Source organism: Ranitomeya variabilis, chromosome 8, assembly GCF_051348905.1.
Source record: "Ranitomeya variabilis isolate aRanVar5 chromosome 8, aRanVar5.hap1, whole genome shotgun sequence".
NCBI classification, from domain to species: Eukaryota; Metazoa; Chordata; class Amphibia; order Anura; family Dendrobatidae; genus Ranitomeya; species Ranitomeya variabilis.
This window is the reverse complement of record NC_135239.1, coordinates 204249361-204272586: the sequence shown is the minus strand read 5'-3', so window position 1 is coordinate 204272586 and position 23226 is coordinate 204249361. Positions and strand designations below refer to the sequence as shown.

Genomic DNA, 23226 nt, shown 5'->3' with positions numbered 1-23226 from the left:
ATGACAGCAGTTTAACCTGTACTGCCCTAATGACAGCAGAATAACCTGTACTGCCCTAATGACAGCAGTTTAACCTGTACTGCCCTAATGACAGCAGTATAACCTGTACTGCCCTAATGACAGCAGTATAACCTGTGCTGCCCTAATGACAGCAGTATAACCTGTACTGCCCTAATGACAGCAGTATAACCTGTACTGCCCTAATGACAGCAGTATAACCTGTACTGCCCTAATGACAGCAGTATAACCTGTACTGCCCTAATGACAGCAGTATAACCTGTACTGCCCTAATGACAGCAGTATAACCTGTACTGCCCTGACAGCAGTATCACCTGTACTGCCCTAATGACAGCAGTATAACCTGTACTGCCCTAATGACAGCAGTATAACCTGTACTGCCCTAATGACAGCAGTATCACCTGTACTGCCCTAATGACAGAAGTATCACCTGTACTGCCCTAATGACAGCAGTATAACCTGTACTGCCCCAATGACAGCAGTATAACCTGTGCTGCCCTAATGACAGCAGTATAACCTGTACTGCCCTAATGACAGCAGTATAACCTGTACTGCCCTAATGACAGCAGTATAACCTGTACTGCCCCAATGACAGCAGTATAACCTGTACTGCCCTAATGACAGAAGTATCACCTGTACTGCCCTAATGACAGCAGTATCACCTGTACTGCCCTAATGACAGCAGTATCACCTGTACTGCCCTAATGACAGCAGAATAACCTGTACTGCCCTAATGACAGCAGTATCACCTGTACTGCCCTAATGACAGCAGTATAACCTGTACTGCCCTAATGACAGCAGTATAACCTGTACTGCCCTAATGACAGCAGTATAACCTGTGCTGCCCTAATGACAGCAGTATAACCTGTACTGCCCTAATGACAGCAGTATAACCTGTACTGCCCTAATGACAGCAGTATAACCTGTACTGCCCTAATGACAGCAGTATAACCTGTACTGCCCTAATGACAGCAGTATAACCTGTACTGCCCTAATGACAGCAGTATAACCTGTACTGCCCTAATGACAGCAGTATAACCTGTGCTGCCCCAATGACAGCAGTATAACCTGTACTGCCCTAATGACAGAAGTATCACCTGTACTGCCCTAATGACAGCAGTATAACCTGTACTGCCCTAATGACAGCAGTATAACCTGTGCTGCCCTAATGACAGCCCTGTCATTGCCCTTCAGCCAAACTTAAGAGTTATTTTCACCGCAAACCCATATTCCTCCAGTTACGGATAGGCAGGTATTTCAGAGATTCGATAGGCTTTGTGTTATAATAATTACATTGCTGTTATAATTTACTCTTTACAAAGCTGAACAATGGCTGGAGCTTGACAATCCTGTCCCCTCATGATGAGATTTTTTTTTATCTAGAGAAAGCAAGGAACGGTTATTATTTTCTGTCACAGATAAAACTCATCAGGACTCAACAAGTCGTAAAACAGAAAACTATAAAAAAGAAGAATTTGCACAAATTGCATAAATCTCCAGTATTATAAAGCCGATGTTTAAAAAGTGAAACACAAAAAAATTGCTAGAGGACATTATGTTCACCCGGGGTTGCAGCGCCCCAGAGTCCTGGTCGTTGCAGTAATGTTATTCCTCCACCAGGGGGAGTGATATTACGTCTGGAGGCAATAAAGGAGATCTTCTGTCCAGGTATCACAGACACACAACACACTTCACACTCCGGTCCACCAGGGGGAGCAAAGGTTCTATCTATTAGGCCACTCCTCACAGTTAGGTAAAACTGGTGGGTTGGTTAGGAAGTTAGACAGAAGCTGACTGGGCTTCGCACAGAGAGTCAGATCCCGATGGAGTTTGGCAGAAGCTGGCTGGAGTGGGTTCCAGCCAGATCCAGACTGCGGTCTGAGGAGGACGAGGGTCCACGGAGCTGCGCCTGCCCCACGTGCGGCAGCATCCAAAGAGAGAGACATTGAAAGGAAGCGTGTAGTAGTGAGTGAGAAACGAAGACATAGCAACAAATGGATACCAGAGAGGATAGCGACCGAAGAGACACGGCATCCTCCTGGTGCGCGTTCCGGTAGCCAGAATACCGAGGGAGTAAAGTGCTCTACGCCATTGCTTCAGAGACTGGCAGGACAGTCAATTTCAAGTTGGCTGCCCGACCTTAATACCTAAGAAGACACGATGGCAAATTGTGGGGGTCGGGGCATCTCTAGGGTCCCTATAAACAAGCCTCAGGCCATCAGTCATACGGGTTTTGTTCTATCCGACTACGGGGAACAGTGAGAGGAGTAATAACAGTGAGGACTTCATTAGAGCTTAAGCAAGTGAGGACCTACTGTGTTACTGTGCGCATAGGAAGGCTATTGCATTCCACCTGGATAAGGAGACTCTGGATCTGCCTTCAGACCGGCCGGACTCGGCCTACCCTGTGATCCGGCGCCCAGGACTGTGGACACTGAAGCCTTCAGTAAAAGGTAAAGAGACTGCAACCTTGTGTCCTCGTTATTCACTGCGCCTCACACCATCCACCATCACCATCAACACTCTGGGAAGACCAGGGGATACACTTCACCTGTGGGAAGGTATACCATCTAGCTGCCATAACATCACCCCAGCGGACCCCTAAGCAGCGTCGGTCACCCTGACCGAATACCACAGGTGGTGTCACGAACATTCATTCTATAATGCTATAGAACAAACACTAGCGCACTACAATTCTATGGATACATGTGTGAGGGGTGCAGAGAAGTGGCAATGTAACATGGGAAATGAAAAAAAGAAAAAGAACCACTCCAAATAATACCGCACACCACTACTAAATACAAATATAAAAAGGTAAACTTTTATTGATGCAGTAATCTAAAAACATTTGTTTAATGTTTTTAGATTACTGCATCAATAAAAGTTTACCTTTTTATATTTGCATTTAGTAGTGGTGTGCGGTATTATTTGGAGTGGTTCTTTTTCTTTTTTTCATTTCCCATTCATTCTATAAACTCTTGACCTGTCATTACTGGACGCCCCTCAAAGGGCCATGGGCCGGGTCGGGCCACCGTGACATCCACCAAACCGAGGGACCCAGTACCGAGTACCCCATTGCCCTTGGGTGGGGGCGATCCAGGGTCACTGGAGGAAACCCAAGACCGTTTCTGGGCTGTGGTGGTACGAGACTGCTGGTAGAGACAGCTTCTCATGAGAGGGGAACAAAGCACAGATCCTTTGCGGTTCAGTAGCAGGTGACAACAGCTCGGTCAGGGTGTTAATAGTGCTGTCGGTGGTCATGAAGTATGCCCTCACAGTGTATGGAACATAATGGGTGTACGACCAGGCAGGAGAATTCAGCAAACAGATTCTTGGAACCCTAATCCAGTGACCACATCGGTGGGGTTCTTACCTCCTCCTACCTGCTGGTAGTAGATCCATCGTGAAGCCATGATTGCAGCCTCACCCACACATGACATTTCAGCGAACCGACTAATCAGAAGAGGCGCCAAGGATGATAACTCATTTATCTGTCTTTTTCTGAATTCCTCTGTGCTGATTTAAGGCCATAGACCACATCAAAGTTGATGTGAACTTTGATGTGGTCACAAATCAGCGGAGCTCAAAAAAGAAGGATAAAAGAGTAAGAAACACAGAACAAACTCACTGATAGATTCTCAGTTAACTCGTTATGCAGCCAGCAACGTGTGAGGAAACAAACCGCCTGTAAAAGCCAAAAGGTGCACATTTTTTTAAATGAAAATCCAATTCTAGGGAATTGCGGTTGCACCTTGGAGCCTCAGTCCCATGTGAGTAGAAAAGTGCTATAAATTGTACATGATGGTCAAAGGCCATATTAAAGATTTAGCACTGGAACTAAGGACTAAGGAGACCCCGGAGAGGTTATTAATCATGGTGGAGCCCCATCCCGTGCTTCGCTATAAGGCCCCAGACTTATTATATCCAGAAATTTACATACAATAAAACCCCATTACAACACACCCATTATACAGTAATAGACCACTCTGCGCTGTTCCCATCTCTCTGACTTTGATCCAATGTATATTTCATGCTTTTGTCGGCTCGGAGCATTGATATGATGATTACCGAGAGAAGATAAGTGCATTAAATATTCCTTGTAATTATCTATCTAAGGAAGAAGCTTTGAGGAATATGTGACATGTGAGATCTTCACATAAAAAGAAGCAGTGGATGGAGCGCACGGCTCTGAGGACGGATATTCATATTTAATGTCTCCAACACGGGGAAGATGAGCGATAAGTGACGAGCGGAAGGTAAGGTTCATCTTACAAGAAAATGGTTTTATCTGCATCGTCTGCACTAATCATGGTCGACACCCGGCAGTCACACACCTGAAGAGCTGGAATTCATCAGTTGTCAGAGAGATGGGCACGTACATGGGTCATTATGTACCTACTCATCAGTGATACAGCCAGAGTCATAGATCTACTAGTCATGTAGTCAGAGGTAACGTAGTCAGGGGTCATGTAGTCAGGGGTCATGTAGCCTGAGGTCAAGTAGTCAGGGGTCATGTAGTCAGGGGTCATGTAGTCAGGGGTCATGTAGTCAGGGGTCTTGTAGTCAGGGGTCATGTAGTCAAGGGTCATATAGTCTGAGGTCATGTAGTTAGGGGTCATGTAGTCAGGGTCATGTAGTCAGGGGTAACGTAGTCAGGGGTCTTGTAGTCAGGGGTCATAAAGTCTGAGGTCAACTAGTTAGGGGTCATGTAGTCAGGGGTCATGTAGTCAGAGGTCATACAGCCAGGGGTCATGTTGTCAGAAGTCATGTAGTCAGAAGTCATGTAGAGGTCATGTAGTCAGGGGTCATGTAGTTAGGGGTCTTGTAGTCAGGGGTCATGTAGTCAAAGGTCATGTAGTCAGTGGTCGTGTAGTCAGAGATTTTGTAGTCAGGGATCATGTAATCAGGGGTCTTGTAGTCAGGGGTCATGTAGTCAGAGATTTTGTAGTCAGGGGTCATGTAGTCAGGGGTCAGGCAGTCAGGCGTCATGTAGTCATGCTTCATGTAGTCAGGGGTCTTGTATTCAGGGGTCTTGTAGTCAGGGGTCATGTAGTCAGGGGTCATGTGGTCAGGCAGTCAGGCGTCATGTAGTCAGGCTTCATGTAGCCAGGGGTCTTGTATTTAGGGGTCATGTATTCAGGGGTCTTGTTGTCAGGGATCATGTAGTCAGGGGTCATGTATTCAGGGGTCTTGTAGTCAGGGATCATGTAGTCAGGGATCATGTAGTCAGGGGTCATGTAGTCAGGGGTCTTGTAGTCAGGGGTCATGTAGTCAGGGGTCAGGCGTCAAGTAGTCAGGCTTCATGTAGTCAGGGGTCTTATAGGCACGGTTCATGTAGTTAGGGATTATGTAGTTGGTTGTCATTTTGTCACCAGTGATTATTAGCTGATAGCAGATCACCTGGGTGACATTTCTTGCCATGTCGCAGCAGTTTTCTGACTGACACATGTGATCTCTCCACGTTCCTGACAGGAATCCGCCAGTGACATCGCAGCCGCCCACAGACTCCTGATTTCACAGCAGCTTTGTGTTCTGTTAATTTCGTTTCCAATATTGAAAGTGGTGATCACAGAACAGGTGATATGCTTCTGATCACTGGGGGTCCGACTGCCGACAACATGGCTCGGAAATGTCCTTCAAATTCTCACCACTGCTCCATGCTTTCTCTAAGATAATAGAGTATACTTCATGAATTCTGCCAGTCCCATAACGAAGGCAGCCACAAGCATTCTAGCAATTGGACCCCACTGATCAGAAACTTATTCCTGTGGAGCAAGGATAGCTATAATATTACATTATAATATCTAGTATCTTCTTTAGACAATTATTTACCTCACAGAAATAAATCATGATGCTATTACCATAGATCTCCTCTAATAACCTGTCACATACGATGGCCGTCTGGACTTTGAGGTAAAAAAAAAAAAAAAAGGATTGGCAGCCATTTTAGGTGGAGGCTCGTGTTTAAAAAGCAGAATGATGGTATAGCCCAATCAGATTGCAGCTTTCATTGTGAAAATGAAGGGTAGAAATTGTAAGATGGGATCTAATTGGCTGTAGAGGCCGACCTAGTTTTCCCTCAGTGCACTCAGTTCAGGAAATGTCTGTCAGTAGTGAATGTAGCGTCTCCTGGTGTCACTACCTGTGAGTTGCTGGGAGGAGAAGGGCGGCCATTACTGAACCTCTGTCCTGAGGATAGAAGAATGAGGAAAGATATAGAGGATGTTTCTCTCACAGAAAGAACATGTGTAATGTAAAACAGCCCAATAGTCAGCCATTGTGTCAGGGCCTGGTTCTTGGCTTCCCTTTAGTGGTAATTTTACCTCGTAGACTCTTGTTGTAGAACATCAAAATACACCTTAGCTGCTGCAGAACCTCATAATACAGCTCAGCTGCTGCAGAACCTCATAATACACCTCAGCTGCTGCTGAACATCATATTACTCGCCTCAGCTGCTGCAGAACCTCATAATACACCTCAGCTGCTGCAGAACCTCGTAATACACCTCAGATGCTGCAGAACATCATAATCCATACCTCAGCTGCTGCAGAACATGATATTACATGCCTCAGCTGCTGAAAAACCTCATAATACACCTCAGCTGCTGCAGAACATCATAATACACCTCAGCTGCTGCAGAACATCATAATCCACACCTCAGCTGCTGCAGAACATCATAATACACACCTCATCCGCTGGTGAACCTCATAGATAAAAGTTCTCAGCTGCTGAATAACATCATAATGCAGAACTCAGCTGCTGTAGAACCTCATAATACAGATCACAGCTGCTGCAGAACCTCATAATACACCTCAGCTGCTGCACAACATCATAATACAGATCTCACCTGCTGCAGAACATCATAATACAGATCTCACCTGCTGAAGAACATCACAGTACACCCCATCTGCTGCAGAACCTCAATATATACACCTGAATACACACCTCAGCTGCTGCAGAACATGTAGCAGTTGAGGTGTACTATTGAGTTCTGCAGCAGCTGAGGTTTGTATTGAGGTTCTGCAACAGCTGAGATGTATTATGAGGTTTTGCAGCACCTGAGGCATGTATTGAAGTTCTGCAACAGCTGAGGTGTATTAAGAGGTTCTGCAGCAGCTGAGGTGTATTATGAGGTTCTGCAGCAGCTGAGGTGTATTATGAGGTTCTGCAGCAGCGGAGGTGTAGTATGATGTTCTTCAGCAGCTGAGGTGTATTATGAGGTTCTGCTGGAGCTGAGGTGTATTATGGGGTTCTGCAGCAGCTGAGGTGTATTATGATGTTCTGCAGGAGCTGAACCTTGTATGGAAGTTCTTCAGCAACTGGGGTGCATTGTGATATTCTGCAGCATCTGAGCCACAGAAGTGTTTATTACACACTGCAGCTGCTGAAGAACCTCTTGTTAAATTGGTGGTCCTACATGAACAATCAATGTTTGGCACAGGAACAGGAAGTTGCTATAAAACTGTTCTGTGGCAGCCCCGATCTTCTGGGGAGATAGGAGGCGTCTATGTCGCTGCTCATCTCTGTGACGATTATCTGAATCTTATTTACAGACAGATTATTAGAAATTGTCTATTGTAGTGACTGTCGAATATGTTCTATTACTCAGCAGGTGTCCAAGAGTGCTGATGGGCAGTCGGTGTCCACGGGTGCTGATGGGCAGTGGGTGTCCGAGGGTGCTGATGGGCAGTGGGTGTCCACGGGTGCTGATGGGCAGTGGGTGTACGCGGGTGCTGATGGGCAGTGGGTGTACACGGGTGCTGACGGGCAGTGGGTGTCTGCGGGTGCTGATGGGCAGTGGGTGTCCGCGGGTGCTGATGGGCAGTGGGTGTCTGCGGGTGCTGATGGGCAGTGGGTGTCTGCGGGTGCTGATGGGAATTGGGTGTCTGCGGGTGCTGATGGGCAGTGGGTGTCTGCGGGTTCTGATGGGCAGTGGGTGTCCGCGGGTGCTGACGGGCAGTGGGTGTCTGCGGGTGCTGACGGGCAGAGGATGTCCGTGGGTGCTGATGGGCAGTGGGTGTCCGTGGGTGTTGACGGGCAGTGGGTGTCCGCGGGTGCTGATGGGCAGTGGGTGTCCGCGAGTGCTGATGGGCAGTGGGTGTCCGCGGATGCTGATGGGCAGATGGAGTCCGCGGCTGCTGATGGGCAGTGGGTGTCCGTGGGTGCTGACGGGCAGTGGGTGTCCGCGGGTGCTGACGGGCAGTAGGTGTCTGCAGGTGCTGATGGGCAGTGGGTGTCTGCGGGTACTGATGGGCAGTGGGTGTCTGTGGGTGCTGACGGGCAGTGGGTGTCCGCGGGTACTGATGGGCAGTGGGTGTCTGTGGGTGCTGATGAGCAGTGGGTGTCTGCGGGTGCTGATGGGTAGTGGGTGTCTGCGGGTGCTGACGGGCAGTGGGTGTCCACGGATGCTGACGGGCATTGGGTGTCTGCGGGTGCTGATGGACAGTGGGTGTCCACGGGTGCTGACGGGCAGTGGGTGTCCGCGGGTACTGATGGGCAGTGGGTGTCTGTGGGTGCTGATGGGCAGTGGGTGTCTGCGGGTGCTGACGGGCAGTGGGTGTCTGCGGGTGCTGATGGGCAGTGGGTGTCCACGGGTGCTGACGGGCAGTGGGTGTCCGTGGGTGCTGATGGGCAGTGGGTGTGTGTGTGGAAGGTGGGCATTGTTTGTGTATTTTTCACCACATTTTTCTTCTTTGTTTTCTTTTCCTCCAGGCTTAAAAAATGAATCTCAATGTGTGGAACATCAAAGACATGTTCAGCGTTCCTCCGGGAGCCGGGTGAGGGGCGTTCCTGTATTTAGAATGTTATTTGTTTCTAGCAGCTACTGAATCAGGTTTAATTCATGGAAATAAACAGTATTGTATCTCGCAGGCCTCATGGGTTTGCTTGTTTCTACAGGCGGCCGTCACATTATTCTCTGCTGAAATGAGCGATTCCAGGTTCACATGCCAAGGCCACTTTTTGTCACATCTGTTCGGAACAGATGGAAAGGACACATCATTGTCCTCATTTATTTTTTTTACTTTAAGCCTGATTTTGCCTTAAAGGGAACCTGTCACTTGCCATAAATATGTCATTTTTGTATCTGGTCCAAATTCCGCTATTCCACTGAATCCGACGTTGTTTTTCTTGCGTATCTGTGCCTCTCCATTCCTGAGATATGCCCCCTTCTTCTCTGTCTATAAATCTAGAGTTTTAGCCAACTAGGTGTGGTTCTATTGAACACGCCCACAGTGATTAGTTGAGGATCACACCCATTTGGTTAACAAGAACAGATTTATATACAGGAAAGACGAGGCCATATCTCCGGAACGGTGAGGCGCAGGAACAAAATAAAAAAACACAGGACTCAGGAGAACAGCAGCCTTTATACCATGCAAAAAAATTATGGCAAGTGACAGGTCCTAATTATGGGACCAAAATTGCAACATTTGCACATATGTGTGCTATACTACAGGATGCCCTGCCACTTTTGGGCCTAGTATGGCACCTTTGGGACAGCTGGCATAAGAATATCATAATAAACATTAATTCACACATCATGGATCAATACAGGATCAACAAATCTGCAAACCGGAATACTGCGCAGAGCGACCATTCCAGCCTCAGCGATTCCCAGTTCCTCTTCAGTTCGCAGTTTTGTCCTGATGGCTCTCAGCAGGGGTCCACGGATTACGCAAAATATCAGAAAAACTCCAATCAAAATTCCCAAGATGTAAGTAATGTCAATCTGTGGAGTGAGGGATGCATGTATAATGCGGACAGACAGTGCTTGCTTTAAGGAAAATTAAAGGGGATCTGTCACTTGCCTTTAATATGTAAATTATTTTACCTGGTGTAAATGCCGCTATTCTCCCGAATTCGACAATGTTTATATTTTGTTCCTACTCCTCTCCGTTCCTGAGATATGGCCCCATCTTCATTGTATGGAAGTCTAGTCTTCTAAGCCAAGGGGGCGTGGTTCACAGGGAAGAGATGAGGACCACGCCCACTCTTCTTTATATGCAAGGAAGAGGGGGACATAAAGAGGGGCAGGAATGAAAGAAAAACAACTCTGGATTCAGGAGCGCAGCAACATTTACACCAGGTAAAAATAAGTCAAATTTATGGCAAGTGACAGGTCCCCTTTAAGTACTTGCTATATATAGAAACAACGTAAAATGATGACGGATGATCTTATAATCATCTTATATATATATATCAATCAGGAACAAAGCTCAAAGCGACCGTACACACTATATATCCAGAGACACAGCGCCATCTGGAGGTCTCTATAGGAATAAAAAGCATTTGATAAGCAGGAATAATACAGTCAGTGCTGCACAACAATGTGAAAGTACTCAATTCATCAATTTCCTACAGTAATGAGACTGAAATCAAACATTGCATTAATCCATACAATTTAATAATGGAAACTCCAACGTACACCCTATGAATGTAGGTCAAAGCGACTGCACCAGCAGAATAGTGAGTGCAGCTCTGGAGAATAATACAGGATGTAACTCAGGATCATTAATGTATGTATACAGTGACTGCACCAGCAGAATAGTGAGTGCAGCTCTGGAGTATAATACAGGATGTAACTCAGGATCAGTAATGTAATGTACACAGTGACTGCACCAGCAGAATAGTGAGTACAGCTCTGGGGTATAATACAGGATGTAACTCAGGATCAGTAATGTAATGTATGTATACAGTGACTGCACCAGCAGAATAGTGAGTGCAGCTCTGGGGTATAATACAGGAAGTAACTCAGGATCATTAATGTATGTACACAGTGACTGCACCAGCAGAATAGTGAGTGCAGCTCTGGAGTATAATACAGGATGTAACTCAGGGTCAGTAATGTAATGTATGTACACAGTGACTGCACCAGCAGAATAGTGAGTGCAGCTCTGGGGTATAATACAGGATGTAACTAAGGATCAGTAATGTAATGTATGTACACAGTGTCTACACCAGCAGAATAGTGAGGGCAGCTCTGGGGTATAATACAGGATGTAACTCAGGATCAGTAATGTAATGTATGTACACAGTGACTGCACCAGCAGAATAGTGAGTGCAGCCCTGGAGTATAATACAGGATGAAACTCAGGATCAGTAATGTAATGTATGTACACAGTGACTGCACCAGCAGAATAGTGAGGGCAGCTCTGGGGTATAATACAGGATGTAACTCAGGATCAGTAATGCAATGTATGTACACAGTGACTGCACCAGCAGAATAGTGAGTGCAGCTCTGGGGTATAATACAGGATGTAACTCAGGATCAGTAATGTAATGTATGTACACAGTGACTGCACCAGCAGAAAAGTGAGTGCAGCTCTGGGGTATAATACAGGATGTAACTCAGGATCAGTAATGTACGTACACAGTGACTGCACCAGCAGACTAGTGAGCGCAGCTCTGGGGTATAATACAGGATGTAACTCAGGATCAGTAATGTATGTACACAGTGACTGCACCAGCAGAATAGTGAGTGCAGCTCTGGGGGATAATACAGGATGTAACTCAGGATCAGTAATGTAATGTATGTACACAGTGACTGCACCAGCAGAATAGTGAGTGCAGCTCTGGGGGATAATACAGGATGTAACTCAGGATCAGTACAGGATTAGTAATGAATATCCCTTTCACTGTTTATATATTATATATTATTAATTATATGGTGTCCTAAAATGGGTTTGCATGTTATTTGTGATACCTCTTAATCTCACACTTTCAGTATTGCACTAACTTAATATTTATCACAGAGTGAACCAAGTATATATCAGAAATATCAGGCGAAACCTCCTTTGTGCAGCAACGACCCCAAAGACAGGAACACATTCCATTCTTTCGGACTGTCAAAACCAAAAGATATTATTGAACAGTTTGAGGAAAGCAAGAAACGAGCAAAAGAAAAGTATGAAAGGTTCGTTACAGAATCATGGAAAAATGCGTGATATAAATACACGTATGAACACTGCCCTGTGTCAGAGGAACGCGGAGCAAAAGATAAATAGCAAAAATTCTGTGTGAAGACGGAAAGTTGATTCACGTCTTCTTTTTATTTTTCTTAGCGAGCAGTTACATCAGCTGATTTGCAGCATTCAAGGGACTTTGCAGGAGGTGAGGAATTATTATAAATACTATAAGGACCATATAAATAATTACATGAAACTAGACAATTGAATTCTCCATTTTGTCCTTTTTCCAGCTGAAAGGACCATTTTTCAATATAGAGGAAAATACAAATTTAAGATGTCAATCTATACTGGAAAGCATTAATGGCGTTTCTAAAGCTCGTGAGTTTTATTTCCTTTTTAGTTTTACCAAGAGAGGGCGCAAAAGTCCTGGGAATCACTATCAGCTGATTATGGCAAGGATAGTGACACCTAAGGGTCAATAGAAGTTACAAAGGTTGTTCACATGTAATTTAAAAAAAAAATGTAGAAATGTTTAATCCATTTGAGCTGCAGCCATTTATCTTTTTTTTATTATGTTTTTACAACGTTTACGTTAGGATAAAAATAAACCTGTAACTTTATTTTACGGGTCAGTACAGCTATTTTGCTGCCAAATTTATATAGTGTTTTTTTCTGTTGCACTTAAAGCAAAATATTGGCATATTTTGAGAGCTTATTTTTCTACCAATAGAGTTGCATTAGGACTTGTTTTTTTTAGTTTTGTGGTTTTTATTATCGTCATTATGGAGTCCATGCGATTTTCTCATTTCCATCTTATTCTCTTTTTTGTAGTGATGTGACCAAAAAACAGCAATTCTTTCATTTTGATTTTTCATTCATTATATGGGATAAATGTTTTGATACTTTATTAGTTCAGAGAATTAAACATGCAGCGATACCAAATATGCTTTTTCATTTTTTTTTTTAGAATTTGCTGTTTACATTTTGATAAATGATTAAGATTTAAAGTTTTTTTTTAATTTATATATATTTATAAATATACGGTATATTAAAAATGTGTTTGTCTCATCCGTTGCGGCAGAACAACATAAATAATAAAAATATAAAATAACACTAGATTATTTATTTCAGTGCAGGAAAAAATGTCATTTTATCACGAATCGGTGTTAAAAGTAATGCCTCTGAAATCTGATCTGGAACAAGCAATATTGGCCTTGGAAAAGAAAATCCTGCTTGTGAGTCGGACATGTTCATGTTATATGATGAGACTGCTGCATAAATCTGCGAGCACCATAGATATACTCTACATAAAAAGTTACATAGATTTTCTAAGTACAAAAAAAGTGCTAAAATTTAAATGAATACATTTTAGGAATATACTTTCATTTTTACAGATCAGCCAGTCTGTCCCTCCTTGCGTCTGCACATGATGAAGGGGGATGAATGGCTGATTTCAATGGCAAAGCCAGCCCCCTTCTCTGATGAGATTCCAATTATTTCATTCTGTAGGGCACCAGATATTTATACTGTACCCATGCAGGTATAATACTCATCAATAAACTATTTTACAGGAGAACATTGAGTCAAAAAACACCAATAGTACATCAATATATTAATCAATCTTTTTTATTTGGTAACAAAAAACATAACCATTTTTAAATTACATGGGTCTAAAACATTATTTTGTGAATCACACCCAAATTAATTAGTTTAGAATCTCCTAGAATCTGCGGATTCTAGTGAAATACATTTCATCTTGGAAATGTTTATATATAAAAATGGAGCGCCCCCACCGCCGCAGGGCCGAGGGGTACCCGGTACCGGGCCTCAGAGTCTCTGTTCTGGGGGTTGTCACGGTGGCTAGGCCCGGTCCGTGGCCCTGCCTGTCAGGGGGACGTCCGGTGAAAGAATGGTGAATGATGGTGTAGTTGTAAGTGCCGGTCGCAGTAAATAACGAGGACACCAGGTTGCAGTCTCTTTACCTCTTTACTGAAGATCTCTGGGTCCTCAGTCCGGAATACGGTTCACCAGGCTGCGCAAGTCCGGCCGGTCCGATGGCACCTCCAGAGTTCTCTTTGCAGGTGGAAATCTGTGCCTTCCTGCTAGCGCTATGTGTTGTGGTCTTTCCCTGCTGTGCTTACGGAAAGTCCCCACAACTGTTGTGTCTGTTTCTTAAGTTCCCTCACAACTCGATTAGATGATGTTCTGCTAATCCTCCGTCCCTCCCTGATGTTACGGTTAGGACGGCACCCGTATGACGGGTAGGCTCGGAGCTCTTCCGGGACCCTAGAGTCGCCCCTCTCCACAAGTTGCCCCCCAAGACTGCATAGGTGATTTAGGTGAGACAGCCCGCCTGAGACTGACTGTCCTGCCGTAGGTTTGAAGTATTGCCTGAAGCTGTATATAGAAATACTTCCTCGGCGTTCCGGCCACCGGTAGTTTGCGCCTCAGTAGGATGTTGCCTCGGTCTTACAGCACGACTCCTACTGGTATTCTCCTTCTTGCTTTGATCTCGTTTCTCACTCAGCACAATATATCTCGCTTCTATTCCTTTCTTGGGCACCGCCGCTATACTGAGCAGGCACGGTCCCGTTACGTTCTGTCCAGTTGCCAAGCCTCTGTCAGGATCCCACCGCTGACAGGGGCCCTACCGAATCTTCCCCCACAACACCCTCTGCCACAAGGTGTTGCCTGGTTCCAACCCAGTCAGCTTTCTCCCTAACTTCCTGCCTGACCCCCAGTTTTACCAGTATGTGAGGAGTGGCCTAATGAATAGAACCCTTAGCTCCCCCTGGAGGCCCGGCTGTGAAATGTATTGGTGTCTGTGATACCTGGTCAGATGAACTCCTTCAGTGCCATCAGACGTACCATGGCTCCCCTTAGTGGCGGAGCCACAGTACTGCAACGACCAGGACTCTGGGGCGCTGCACTCCCCCCCCGGTTAAATCCAGTACTCCTGGACTGGGAAGAAAACAACAATACAGGTTAGCAAAAAGACATACAATTTTTGTTGAGTGCAATAACAATAAGCATATTTGAACAGAGCTTCCCTTTATGGGAGGTGAGGACACTTGAACGTTACAAACATAGTTAAATATTATAAATTACAGGCTATAAACAACTCCTGTTACCCAACCGGGTATTCTACTTAGTGCAAAATTGTTGAACAATAATTTAACATTGCCTTTAAGGATGTACACTCTGAATCCACTAAAGACCTTCTTATAACACATTATAAGGCAATTAACTTTATGCATTCTCCTTCTTTAAATCTGCAGGACCGCCTGTCCTAACGGCTCCAGACCTACTGCCTCTCCTTTCTATTACAGGACCGCTCCTTTCTGCCCGAGCCTACTGTCCTTCCACAACTATACACAGTATAGAACATATTTTTCTTTCAGTTCAAAATCACTGAGCCATCTCTATATGGCTCTAAGGAGGACTCGCCACTAACCCCTACGGGTTCACTTTCTGTCCTCATTTTTTCTATCAACATTATCAAACATTAAACTTCCATCATTACTTTTCTTACTAACATGTATGCAGGACGCTATGTCTACCCCTACGGGTCTGCTGCATCTTTCTTCTAACTTTCACTTATGCAGGACTTCATGTCTACCCCTACGGGTCTACTGCACCTTTCCAATAATTACTTTATCTCAGAACACATTATTAAACACTTCTTTCTTTCAACGAGTTAGTTGCATATATCTTGTACATATCAGCAGCATCATTAACTTTCTCTTTTAAGACATCATTATCACTTTACTGTTTTAAGGCAGTATTACTCGTAAGTACACAGGTGAACATCCCCTTTAAGAGGGGATCAAGTCTCTATGAGGTAGCGCGTCTTCTCAAGCTACCAGTCCATACTCAGCAAAGGCTCCGGTGCGGTATCTTCGCAAAGAGTCCTTCTTTAAGTAAAACCAGTAGGGAGCACCTTTAAGAGGGTGCAAACTATTTACAAGCAGTTTGTATCATGCACTGTTCATGATTGCGGCAGTTCTTAATAATGAGGAAAGAACATAGAAAATAAACAAAAAATAAGAAACAATAGGGATCCCGGGTCAACAAGGGGATCCCTTTAAAAGTTAACCCTGAACGGGTTTAGCAGCAACGTAGCAGAACAGTAACTATTTACATGTCATGAAGTAGTAATATCTTACTCATTTTTCGGTAGCCCCCACCGAGGCTTCACCTGGCAGGGGGCCCTCTGCGGCCCAGGCTGGTCGAACTCCAAGTTCACTCCCGCGGCCAGGTGCACCCCGTGGGTTCGGATCTTCTGCACGACCAGGTCGTGCGCTGCAATGAGGGTCTGTGTGGGTCGATGGATAATGCTGGCTGCAGCGGCGGTGGCAGCAGCGGCTTCAGCGGCGAGCTCCTCCCCCTCGGTTCGGGATACCGCCAGAACGGCGGTGCAGCGCTGCATATCCCGGGCCCACCAGCTGCTCTCCTTTAGGTGCCGGCGATACGTGACCACATCCCCCGGCTTCAGGAAGGACTTGGCGCCGTCTCCACACAGGCAGGGCTCCACTTCGTCCCGGGTAATGCGGACTCTCAGGGCTGTCCCGATCTCCTGCACGAAGCCCTTTCCTGTCTGGGGCAGGTAAACAATCACGACGCCCCACTTCGGCAGGGAGCCCTCTAGCAGCTCACCTCGCGCCTCCCGCTCCACTTCTCGCTGGAACTCCGCGATCAGGTGGTTCCGATATTCCCCCCAGGGGAAGGGCCCGAGGTCATGCCCCCCCGGTGCATTGGTGCCAGACGGCGGGGACATCGGGGCGCCACTGGTCGCAGCAGTGGCCGGGTCGCGTGCAGAGGTGAGGTGGCCTCCCCGGGAGTCGCGGCATTGGGTACCTTCACTCACGGTAGCTCCTCCGGCGCCGCTCTCCTCTCCTGCGGAAGGCGTACGAACCGGAGACCATTCAGGCACGGGATGCCCCATCGGCAGCTCCCAAGGATCCAAATCTTCCAGCGGGGGCATATCGGAATAATCCGCTGGTGACGGGGGTCGATGCGGGGCCATTCTTTTCTGCAGGCCTTCCCTGGTCTCCAGTTCCACCTCATCTGAGTCATAGTTTCGTTTCTTCGGTTTCCGCCCAGCATAGAAAATCAGGAGGCGGGTCTCGACTGCTGACGGACACGTCCTCAGGACACAGCAATATTTAGACTGGGCGGTCATTGTCTTTCGCGCTTCCCAGCTTGTCTACGCCTACTCCACGCCCTTCTTCTTCTCCCGCGCTCTCCTCAGCGCTGTAATGGCGGCGGATTTTGGCGGTAAATGGCGCAGCACAGTCCTTGCAATAAAGTACAGTCCAAGCACAATAAATCACAGTTCCAAGGCACACATGACCTGAGTCTTCAGGCTTAAGTAGATCCTGTTCGTGACGCCAAAAATGGAGCGCCCCCACCGCCGCAGGGCCGAGGGGTACCCGGTACCGGGCCTCAGAGTCTCTGTTCTGGGGGTTGTCACGGTGGCTAGGCCCGGTCCGTGGCCCTGCCTGTCAGGGGGACGTCCGGTGAAAGAATGGTGAATGATGGTGTAGTTGTAAGTGCCGGTCGCAGTAAATAACGAGGACACCAGGTTGCAGTCTCTTTACCTCTTTACTGAAGATCTCTGGGTCCTCAGTCCGGAATACGGTTCACCAGGCTGCGCAAGTCCGGCCGGTCCGATGGCACCTCCAGAGTTCTCTTTGCAGGTGGAAATCTGTGCCTTCCTGCTAGCGCTATGTGTTGTGGTCCTCCCCTGCTGTGCTTACGGAAAGTCCCCACAACTGTTGTGTCTGTTTCTTAAGTTCCCTCACAACTCGATTAGATGATGTTCTGCTAATCCTCCGTCCCTCCCTGATGTTACGGTTAGGACGGCACCCGTATGAAGGGTAGGCTCGGAGCTCTTCCGGGACCCTAGAGTCGCCCCTCTCCACAAGTTGCCCCCCAAGACTGCATAGGTGATTTAGGTGAGACAGCCCGCCTGAGACTGACTGTCCTGCCGTAGGTTTGAAGTATTGCCTGAAGCTGTATATAGAAATACTTCCTCGGCGTTCTGGCCACCGGTAGTTTGCGCCTCAGTAGGATGTTGCCTCGGTCTTACAGCACGACCCCTACTGGTATTCTCCTTCTTGCTTTGATCTCGTTTCTCACTCAGCACAATATATCTCGCTTCTATTCCTTTCTTGGGCACCGCCGCTATACTGAGCAGGCACGGTCCCGTTACGGTCTGTCCAGTTGCCAAGCCTCTGTCAGGATCCCACCCCTGACAGGGGCCCTACCGAATCTTCCCCCACAACACCCTCTGCCACAAGGTGTTGCCTGGTTCCAACCCAGTCAGCTTTCTCTCTAACTTCCTGCCTGACCCCCAGTTTTACCAGTATGTGAGGAGTGGCCTAATGAATAGAACCCTTAGCTCCCCCTGGAGGCCCGGCTGTGAAATGTATTGGTGTCTGTGATACCTGATCAGAGGAACTCCTTCAGTGCCATCAGACGTACCATGGCTCCCCTTAGTGGCGGAGCCACAGTACTGCAACGACCAGGACTCTGGGGCGCTGCATATTGACACCTGCCCCCTTACCATTGCCCGTCAATTGGATGTGTTCCTGCTCAGTCTGACACTTTCTGTAGCAGACTGGTAACGCAAGGTTGTCATTTTTACATTTTTAGTAAAAATAACAGAGGAATTGGACAACACAGAGGCCTAATGATCACTTAGATTCATAGTAACATAGATTCAGTATATTAAGGGGGGGGATACAATTATTTGTCAAACATACATGGGCCTGTTTAAAGGGGTTATCCACTACTGGACAAGCCCTCATTAAAAGCTGTGCTATATAAAGGTAAAATATCTATATTTCTCTCCTGGACTCTGTGTCCCCCGTCAGTCTTCTGACATAAGCAACATCACTTGTTTGCTAATTAAGGCTAAAGCCTTCACAATTAATTCAAAGAGGTAGAAACACTTACCTGCTGGATTGGGGACGCTCAGCCCTGTGTGCGTCCCCCGCTGGTCTCCTGTAATCACTATTGACAGATGACTGCTGCAGCAGCCAATGATTGGATGCAGCGGTCATGTCGCATGTTTATGGAAGTAGATGAGCAGAGAACACAGGGATAAGACCGGCACTGCTCCTCCGCTCTCAGCCCTGTGTCCTCTGCTCATCTACTTCCATAAACATTGTCACGTCACCGCTGCTTCCAATCAGCAGCCACTGCAGCAGTCATGAGACATTATTTTTATATAGAGACCAGCGGGGGAGACAATTCTGAGAGCAGGGGAGCTGTAGGTACTGTATTTTTGGATTATAAGATGCACTTTTTTCCCCCCTCATTTTGGAGGAAAATGGGGGTGTCTTATCTGAATGTAGCTTACCTGGGGGAGAGTAGCGGCGGTGGAACGGGATCACAGGAGGCAGGGTCTCTGCTGCCGGAAACCGGCGATGGCAGTAGTGGGGCAAGAAAATGTCCGAGGCAGGAGCGGAGTCCATTGATTTCCCAGCAGTGGGCTTCAAGAAAATGGTCATCGGAGGCATCACATCTGCAGATTGAGATCTCGGCTCACAATTGTAGGAAAAGAAGCAGCATCCGTTCCAGGTGAAAAAAGTGGTATCAAAAGAAGTCTTTATTCTGCCATAGAAACATACAACGTTTCGGCCATATTGGCCTTTATCAAGTATGGCCGAAACGTTGTGTGTTTCTATGGCAGAATAAAGACTTCTTTTGATACCACTTTTTTCACCTGGAACGGATGCTGCTTCTTTTCCTACAATTGTGAGTACTGTTCAGCCTGGATCCTTGAACTTTGGAGCGTGCATCCCAACACTCTGGTGCTGTTGGTTATGCTTGTATACATGAGATCTCGGCTCAATGACACCACCTCCTCCCAGCCCGGGGTCCGCAGCATCACCTCACTCCATCCGCCGCTACCGACTTCCTGCAGCAGCGGCCCTACCTCCTAAGACCTCGCTCCGCCACCGCCTCCCAGTAAAATCGGACCCCCATTTTATTAAAAACCTTTTTTTCCTATTTACACTCCCAAAATTTGGGTTGATTCTTATAGTCCGCAAAATACGGTAAGTACAGAGGTGATAACGGTATTTCTACAGCTCGGATACAATTGTAAAGGCTGCAGCCGATCGATGGCCATGTGATGTTGCTTATGTCAGGAAAGCGGTAGAGGACACAGGGCTGAGAGTGGAAGAACCGCGTCGATCTGGGAGGTACGTAAAGATCTTTTGCTAACGCATGCAGTACCCCAGTAGTGTACAACCCCTATGATTCAATTTGACCCTATCAAACCTACAAGTATTGAGCATATTTACGCAGATAACACCTTGAATTAGTGTCCTGTCATCGGTTCATGTTTCTCTGAGCCCTGAACGAAACCATGTTAGACCACTAATGTCCTTTTCAACGTTCCCCACTCATCTCACAAAGTTCTCATCCCCGGAGAACAATTTGCAAAACAAATGTCTTTTTGTTGCGTCTGTGTCATTTAGGATAACCCTTCTCTTTGATTTTGTAGAAAGATGCAGAAATGACAGATATAAAATCGAACATACAGCTGCTTTTAATGGCCACGGATGCGATAAAGTTACAGCAAAGCGAGAAGCACTTGGAGTTGTCAGAAAAATGTAAGCAGTTGTCAGATTCCATGCAATCATCGATAGATAGAATACTAAACGAAATCCGTAAGAACAAACCGGAGCCGGTCTGTGGTATAAAAGACAAAACTACGCAGACCTCCCCCAGACGTGTGCAAGAACATGGCGCACCCCAGCGGAAGGCTACAACCACCGGGCCTTCTCCTTCACCGGCCAATGCCCCCTGCACATGTGCCGCAATTAGCCAGCAGCGAGGAAAGACACTTGCTAAAGAATCAAAAATTAGAGAAACCCTCGATTTGTCGCCCGCCAGGGATTCTTTAGATGATCTCGTAGCTTCCAGTGATCAAAGAAGAAGGAAGAATGCTTTAAGTATGGATGATAAAGCTGTAACATCTGCACGTAATCTCCAGCATTTATGTCAGGATGATAGCGACACGTCGTTTCACCATGACAACTCACCTAGAAATATAAGTCTGCGTAATGAGAGGGAAAATCCACCAATTATAAGCAGATCTAAGGGCAAAAGTAACAGGACGAAAACATATAAGCGTAGGAGAGGCCCAAAGAAGAATAGAGCGAAGAGTACCACCGGCGCTGACAACCCCAAACAAGCACCTGGCAACGAACCTGTCAAAACCACCCAAGATTGCGTTACGTTTTACTCTCAGAAATGTGGCTCTTTAGCTGTCACCCCCGCGCCTCTGAGGAAGGCGCAGAAGAAGAATAGCTTGAAATTTTCACTCCTTAGATCTCAGCACATAATAGAGCGTTCTGAAATAAAAGTAGCGAGCGAGGTAGACAGGAGCAGATTTACCAAACCGGAGAGGGATCTTGGACAATGCGAGGCGTCCTCGTGGGACGGCGATAATCCGCATCGTGACACCGGCTCGGAGTGCGAAGAAGATAAAATGGTCTGGTTCCCATCCTCAAGCCCATTACACAGTGAAAGGTCGACACTTACCGCCCAGAAGAAGGGACAGAAGGATCTTCTCACTTTGTTTTTTGATAGCAGCGACGATAGCGATTAAATGGGAAAAAAATACAGAGTCAACTTGACTTTGTTTATTCATTTCATAGACTTAAAGGGTTGCCTGGGACTTTAACATTGATTTCTTATTCTTTGGATCAATGTCTGATATGTGGAGATGCGACACCCGTCACCCACGCCAATCAGCTGTTCTCGGTGTCAGCCAGCACTACACAGCTCCTTTTACTGTGTAGTGACCGCAGCCAGGTACAGCCCATCTGCCCCTATTCAAATCTATAGGGCAGTGTACCCCAACTCCGGTCCTCAAGAGCCACCAACAGGTCATGTTTTCAGGATTTCCTTAGTATTGCACAGGTTATAATTGCATCACCTAGACAGGCAAGAATTCAATCATCTGTGCAATACTAAGGAAATTCTGAAAACATGACCTGTTGGTGGCTCTTGAGGACCGGAGTTGGGGAACACTGCTATAGGGGGTGGACCTCCAGTACCGGCTGCAGCCACTATTCAATCAACTGAGCTGTACAGCTCCATAACTGAGCCAACACCGGGAACAGCTGATCCATCGGGGTGCCCCACCGATCAGACATGGATGACCTATCCTAAGGATAGGCAATCAATGTTAAAGTTGTAAAGTCCAGGACAAGCCCTTTAAAAGGTTATTATAAAGTAAATACAAGCAACTTTGCAGCTTGCTTCTTATTAAAAATTATTTTTGTTCCTTGAAACATGGGAGATTTTGAATTCTATAGTTTTCTGCTTGTTGCTTAGGTTATCGGCCACCTCTGCACTTTATCAGCAGTAGCCAATCTCCTAGGAAAAGAACCTGTTTGCAAGATCTTTTATATAGAGCTTGTAAGTGCTGCTCAGTAGCTGCCTGGATCACAGGATCGGGTGAGCCTCAATGTTCCTCCGATGTGCCCCTACCTGCAGCATCAGAGACCACACAGCTTGGGCCGGCACACCGCTCCCCCGGACTGCAGGAGGCTGGGGAGCAGTGTGCTCCCGAAGACAGAACATGACATAGAAACCTGACAATTCAGTTGCACGGTAATGTGGGATAACATAAACGTGCATCGCTTTAATTGTAAAGTTTTGCTTGATAAATTAATAAAAGAAAGGCAAAAAAAATAAAAAATGTAATTCTCAGCTTCCTGTATCTTTATAAAAGTATGGCATTTTTCTTTACTTTCTCACATGTTCACCCAGTAATCCCCTTTTCTGGACCAGGCCGAGAATCTCGTATCTGTAAACAAACGTTCTAATTAATTAATACTATCTAACCAGAAAAGCTGCGCTTGTTACCTATAGCAACCAATCAGAACACACCTTTCATTTAAAAAAAAATAAATAAATAAACAGATTTCGGTAAAATGACAAAATGACATTGTTTGCTATGACAACAAAAAAAAGTTTGTATTTTGCGCAGTTTTGATAAATCCATTCCAATGTCTCCCACCAGCGTTTCCTCCCACGATTCAGATTTATTTATTTTTTCGAAACTGTGAACTTGGATAAAGGTTCAAGGCTGTGTTTGTTGGAGAGGCAGTCTGTTGTACAGCAGATTATACGTCCTGAGTCCTGTTATATGTACTCAAAGGCAGGAAGTTAGAGATGAGAAAGCCGCTGGTGAGTCCGAGCATTGCGTTGCGATCCCCGTCCGAGTTATCTGACTCTACCCTAAAAGGCGTAAATACGTAGATCAGAAACT

At 46.2% G+C, this 23226-nt stretch overlaps 2 protein-coding genes across 7 annotated transcripts in view; one reads left to right on the top strand and one right to left on the bottom strand.

The window, feature by feature from the left end:
• Positions 1-5979, bottom strand: part of CIMIP7 (ciliary microtubule inner protein 7) — a 72027-nt gene extending 66048 nt beyond the window's left edge. Inside the window, exon 1 of one of the 2 annotated variants that reach the window (XM_077276394.1) lies at positions 5851-5979. In XM_077276394.1, coding sequence (XP_077132509.1) covers positions 5851-5868 — 18 coding nt within the window. In that variant the 5' untranslated portion in view covers positions 5869-5979. The remainder of the gene's footprint in view (positions 1-5850) is intronic. The other variant, XM_077276395.1, reaches the window with a different exon arrangement.
• IHO1 (interactor of HORMAD1 1) lies at positions 4070-22764 on the top strand. 5 transcript variants are annotated; one of them, XM_077276389.1, is made up of 8 exons: positions 4070-4274; positions 8731-8795; positions 9574-9733; positions 11772-11932; positions 12081-12129; positions 12218-12305; positions 13059-13162; positions 20446-22764. In XM_077276389.1, exons 2-8 carry the CDS (start codon positions 8740-8742, stop codon positions 21553-21555), a joined length of 1728 nt encoding a protein of 575 aa, XP_077132504.1. In that variant the 5' UTR covers positions 4070-4274; positions 8731-8739; the 3' UTR covers positions 21556-22764. The 5 variants fall into 5 exon arrangements, with proteins under 5 accessions (XP_077132504.1, XP_077132502.1, XP_077132506.1 ...); XM_077276387.1 differs by lacking the exon at positions 4070-4274 and adding an exon at positions 6090-6162; XM_077276391.1 differs by lacking the exon at positions 4070-4274 and adding an exon at positions 6177-6266.
• The last annotated feature ends 462 nt before the right edge of the window (positions 22765-23226 follow it).

Coding starts and splice junctions, on each gene's coding strand:
- IHO1 (XM_077276389.1), top strand. CDS start 8,740: ATGAATCTCAATGTGTGGAACATCAAAGACATGTTCAGCGTTCCTCCG. Junction 9,734..11,771: donor CCAATCAAAATTCCCAAGAT/GTAAGTAATGTC, acceptor TATTTATCACAG/AGTGAACCAAGTATATATCA. Junction 12,130..12,217: donor TTCAAGGGACTTTGCAGGAG/GTGAGGAATTAT, acceptor TCCTTTTTCCAG/CTGAAAGGACCATTTTTCAA.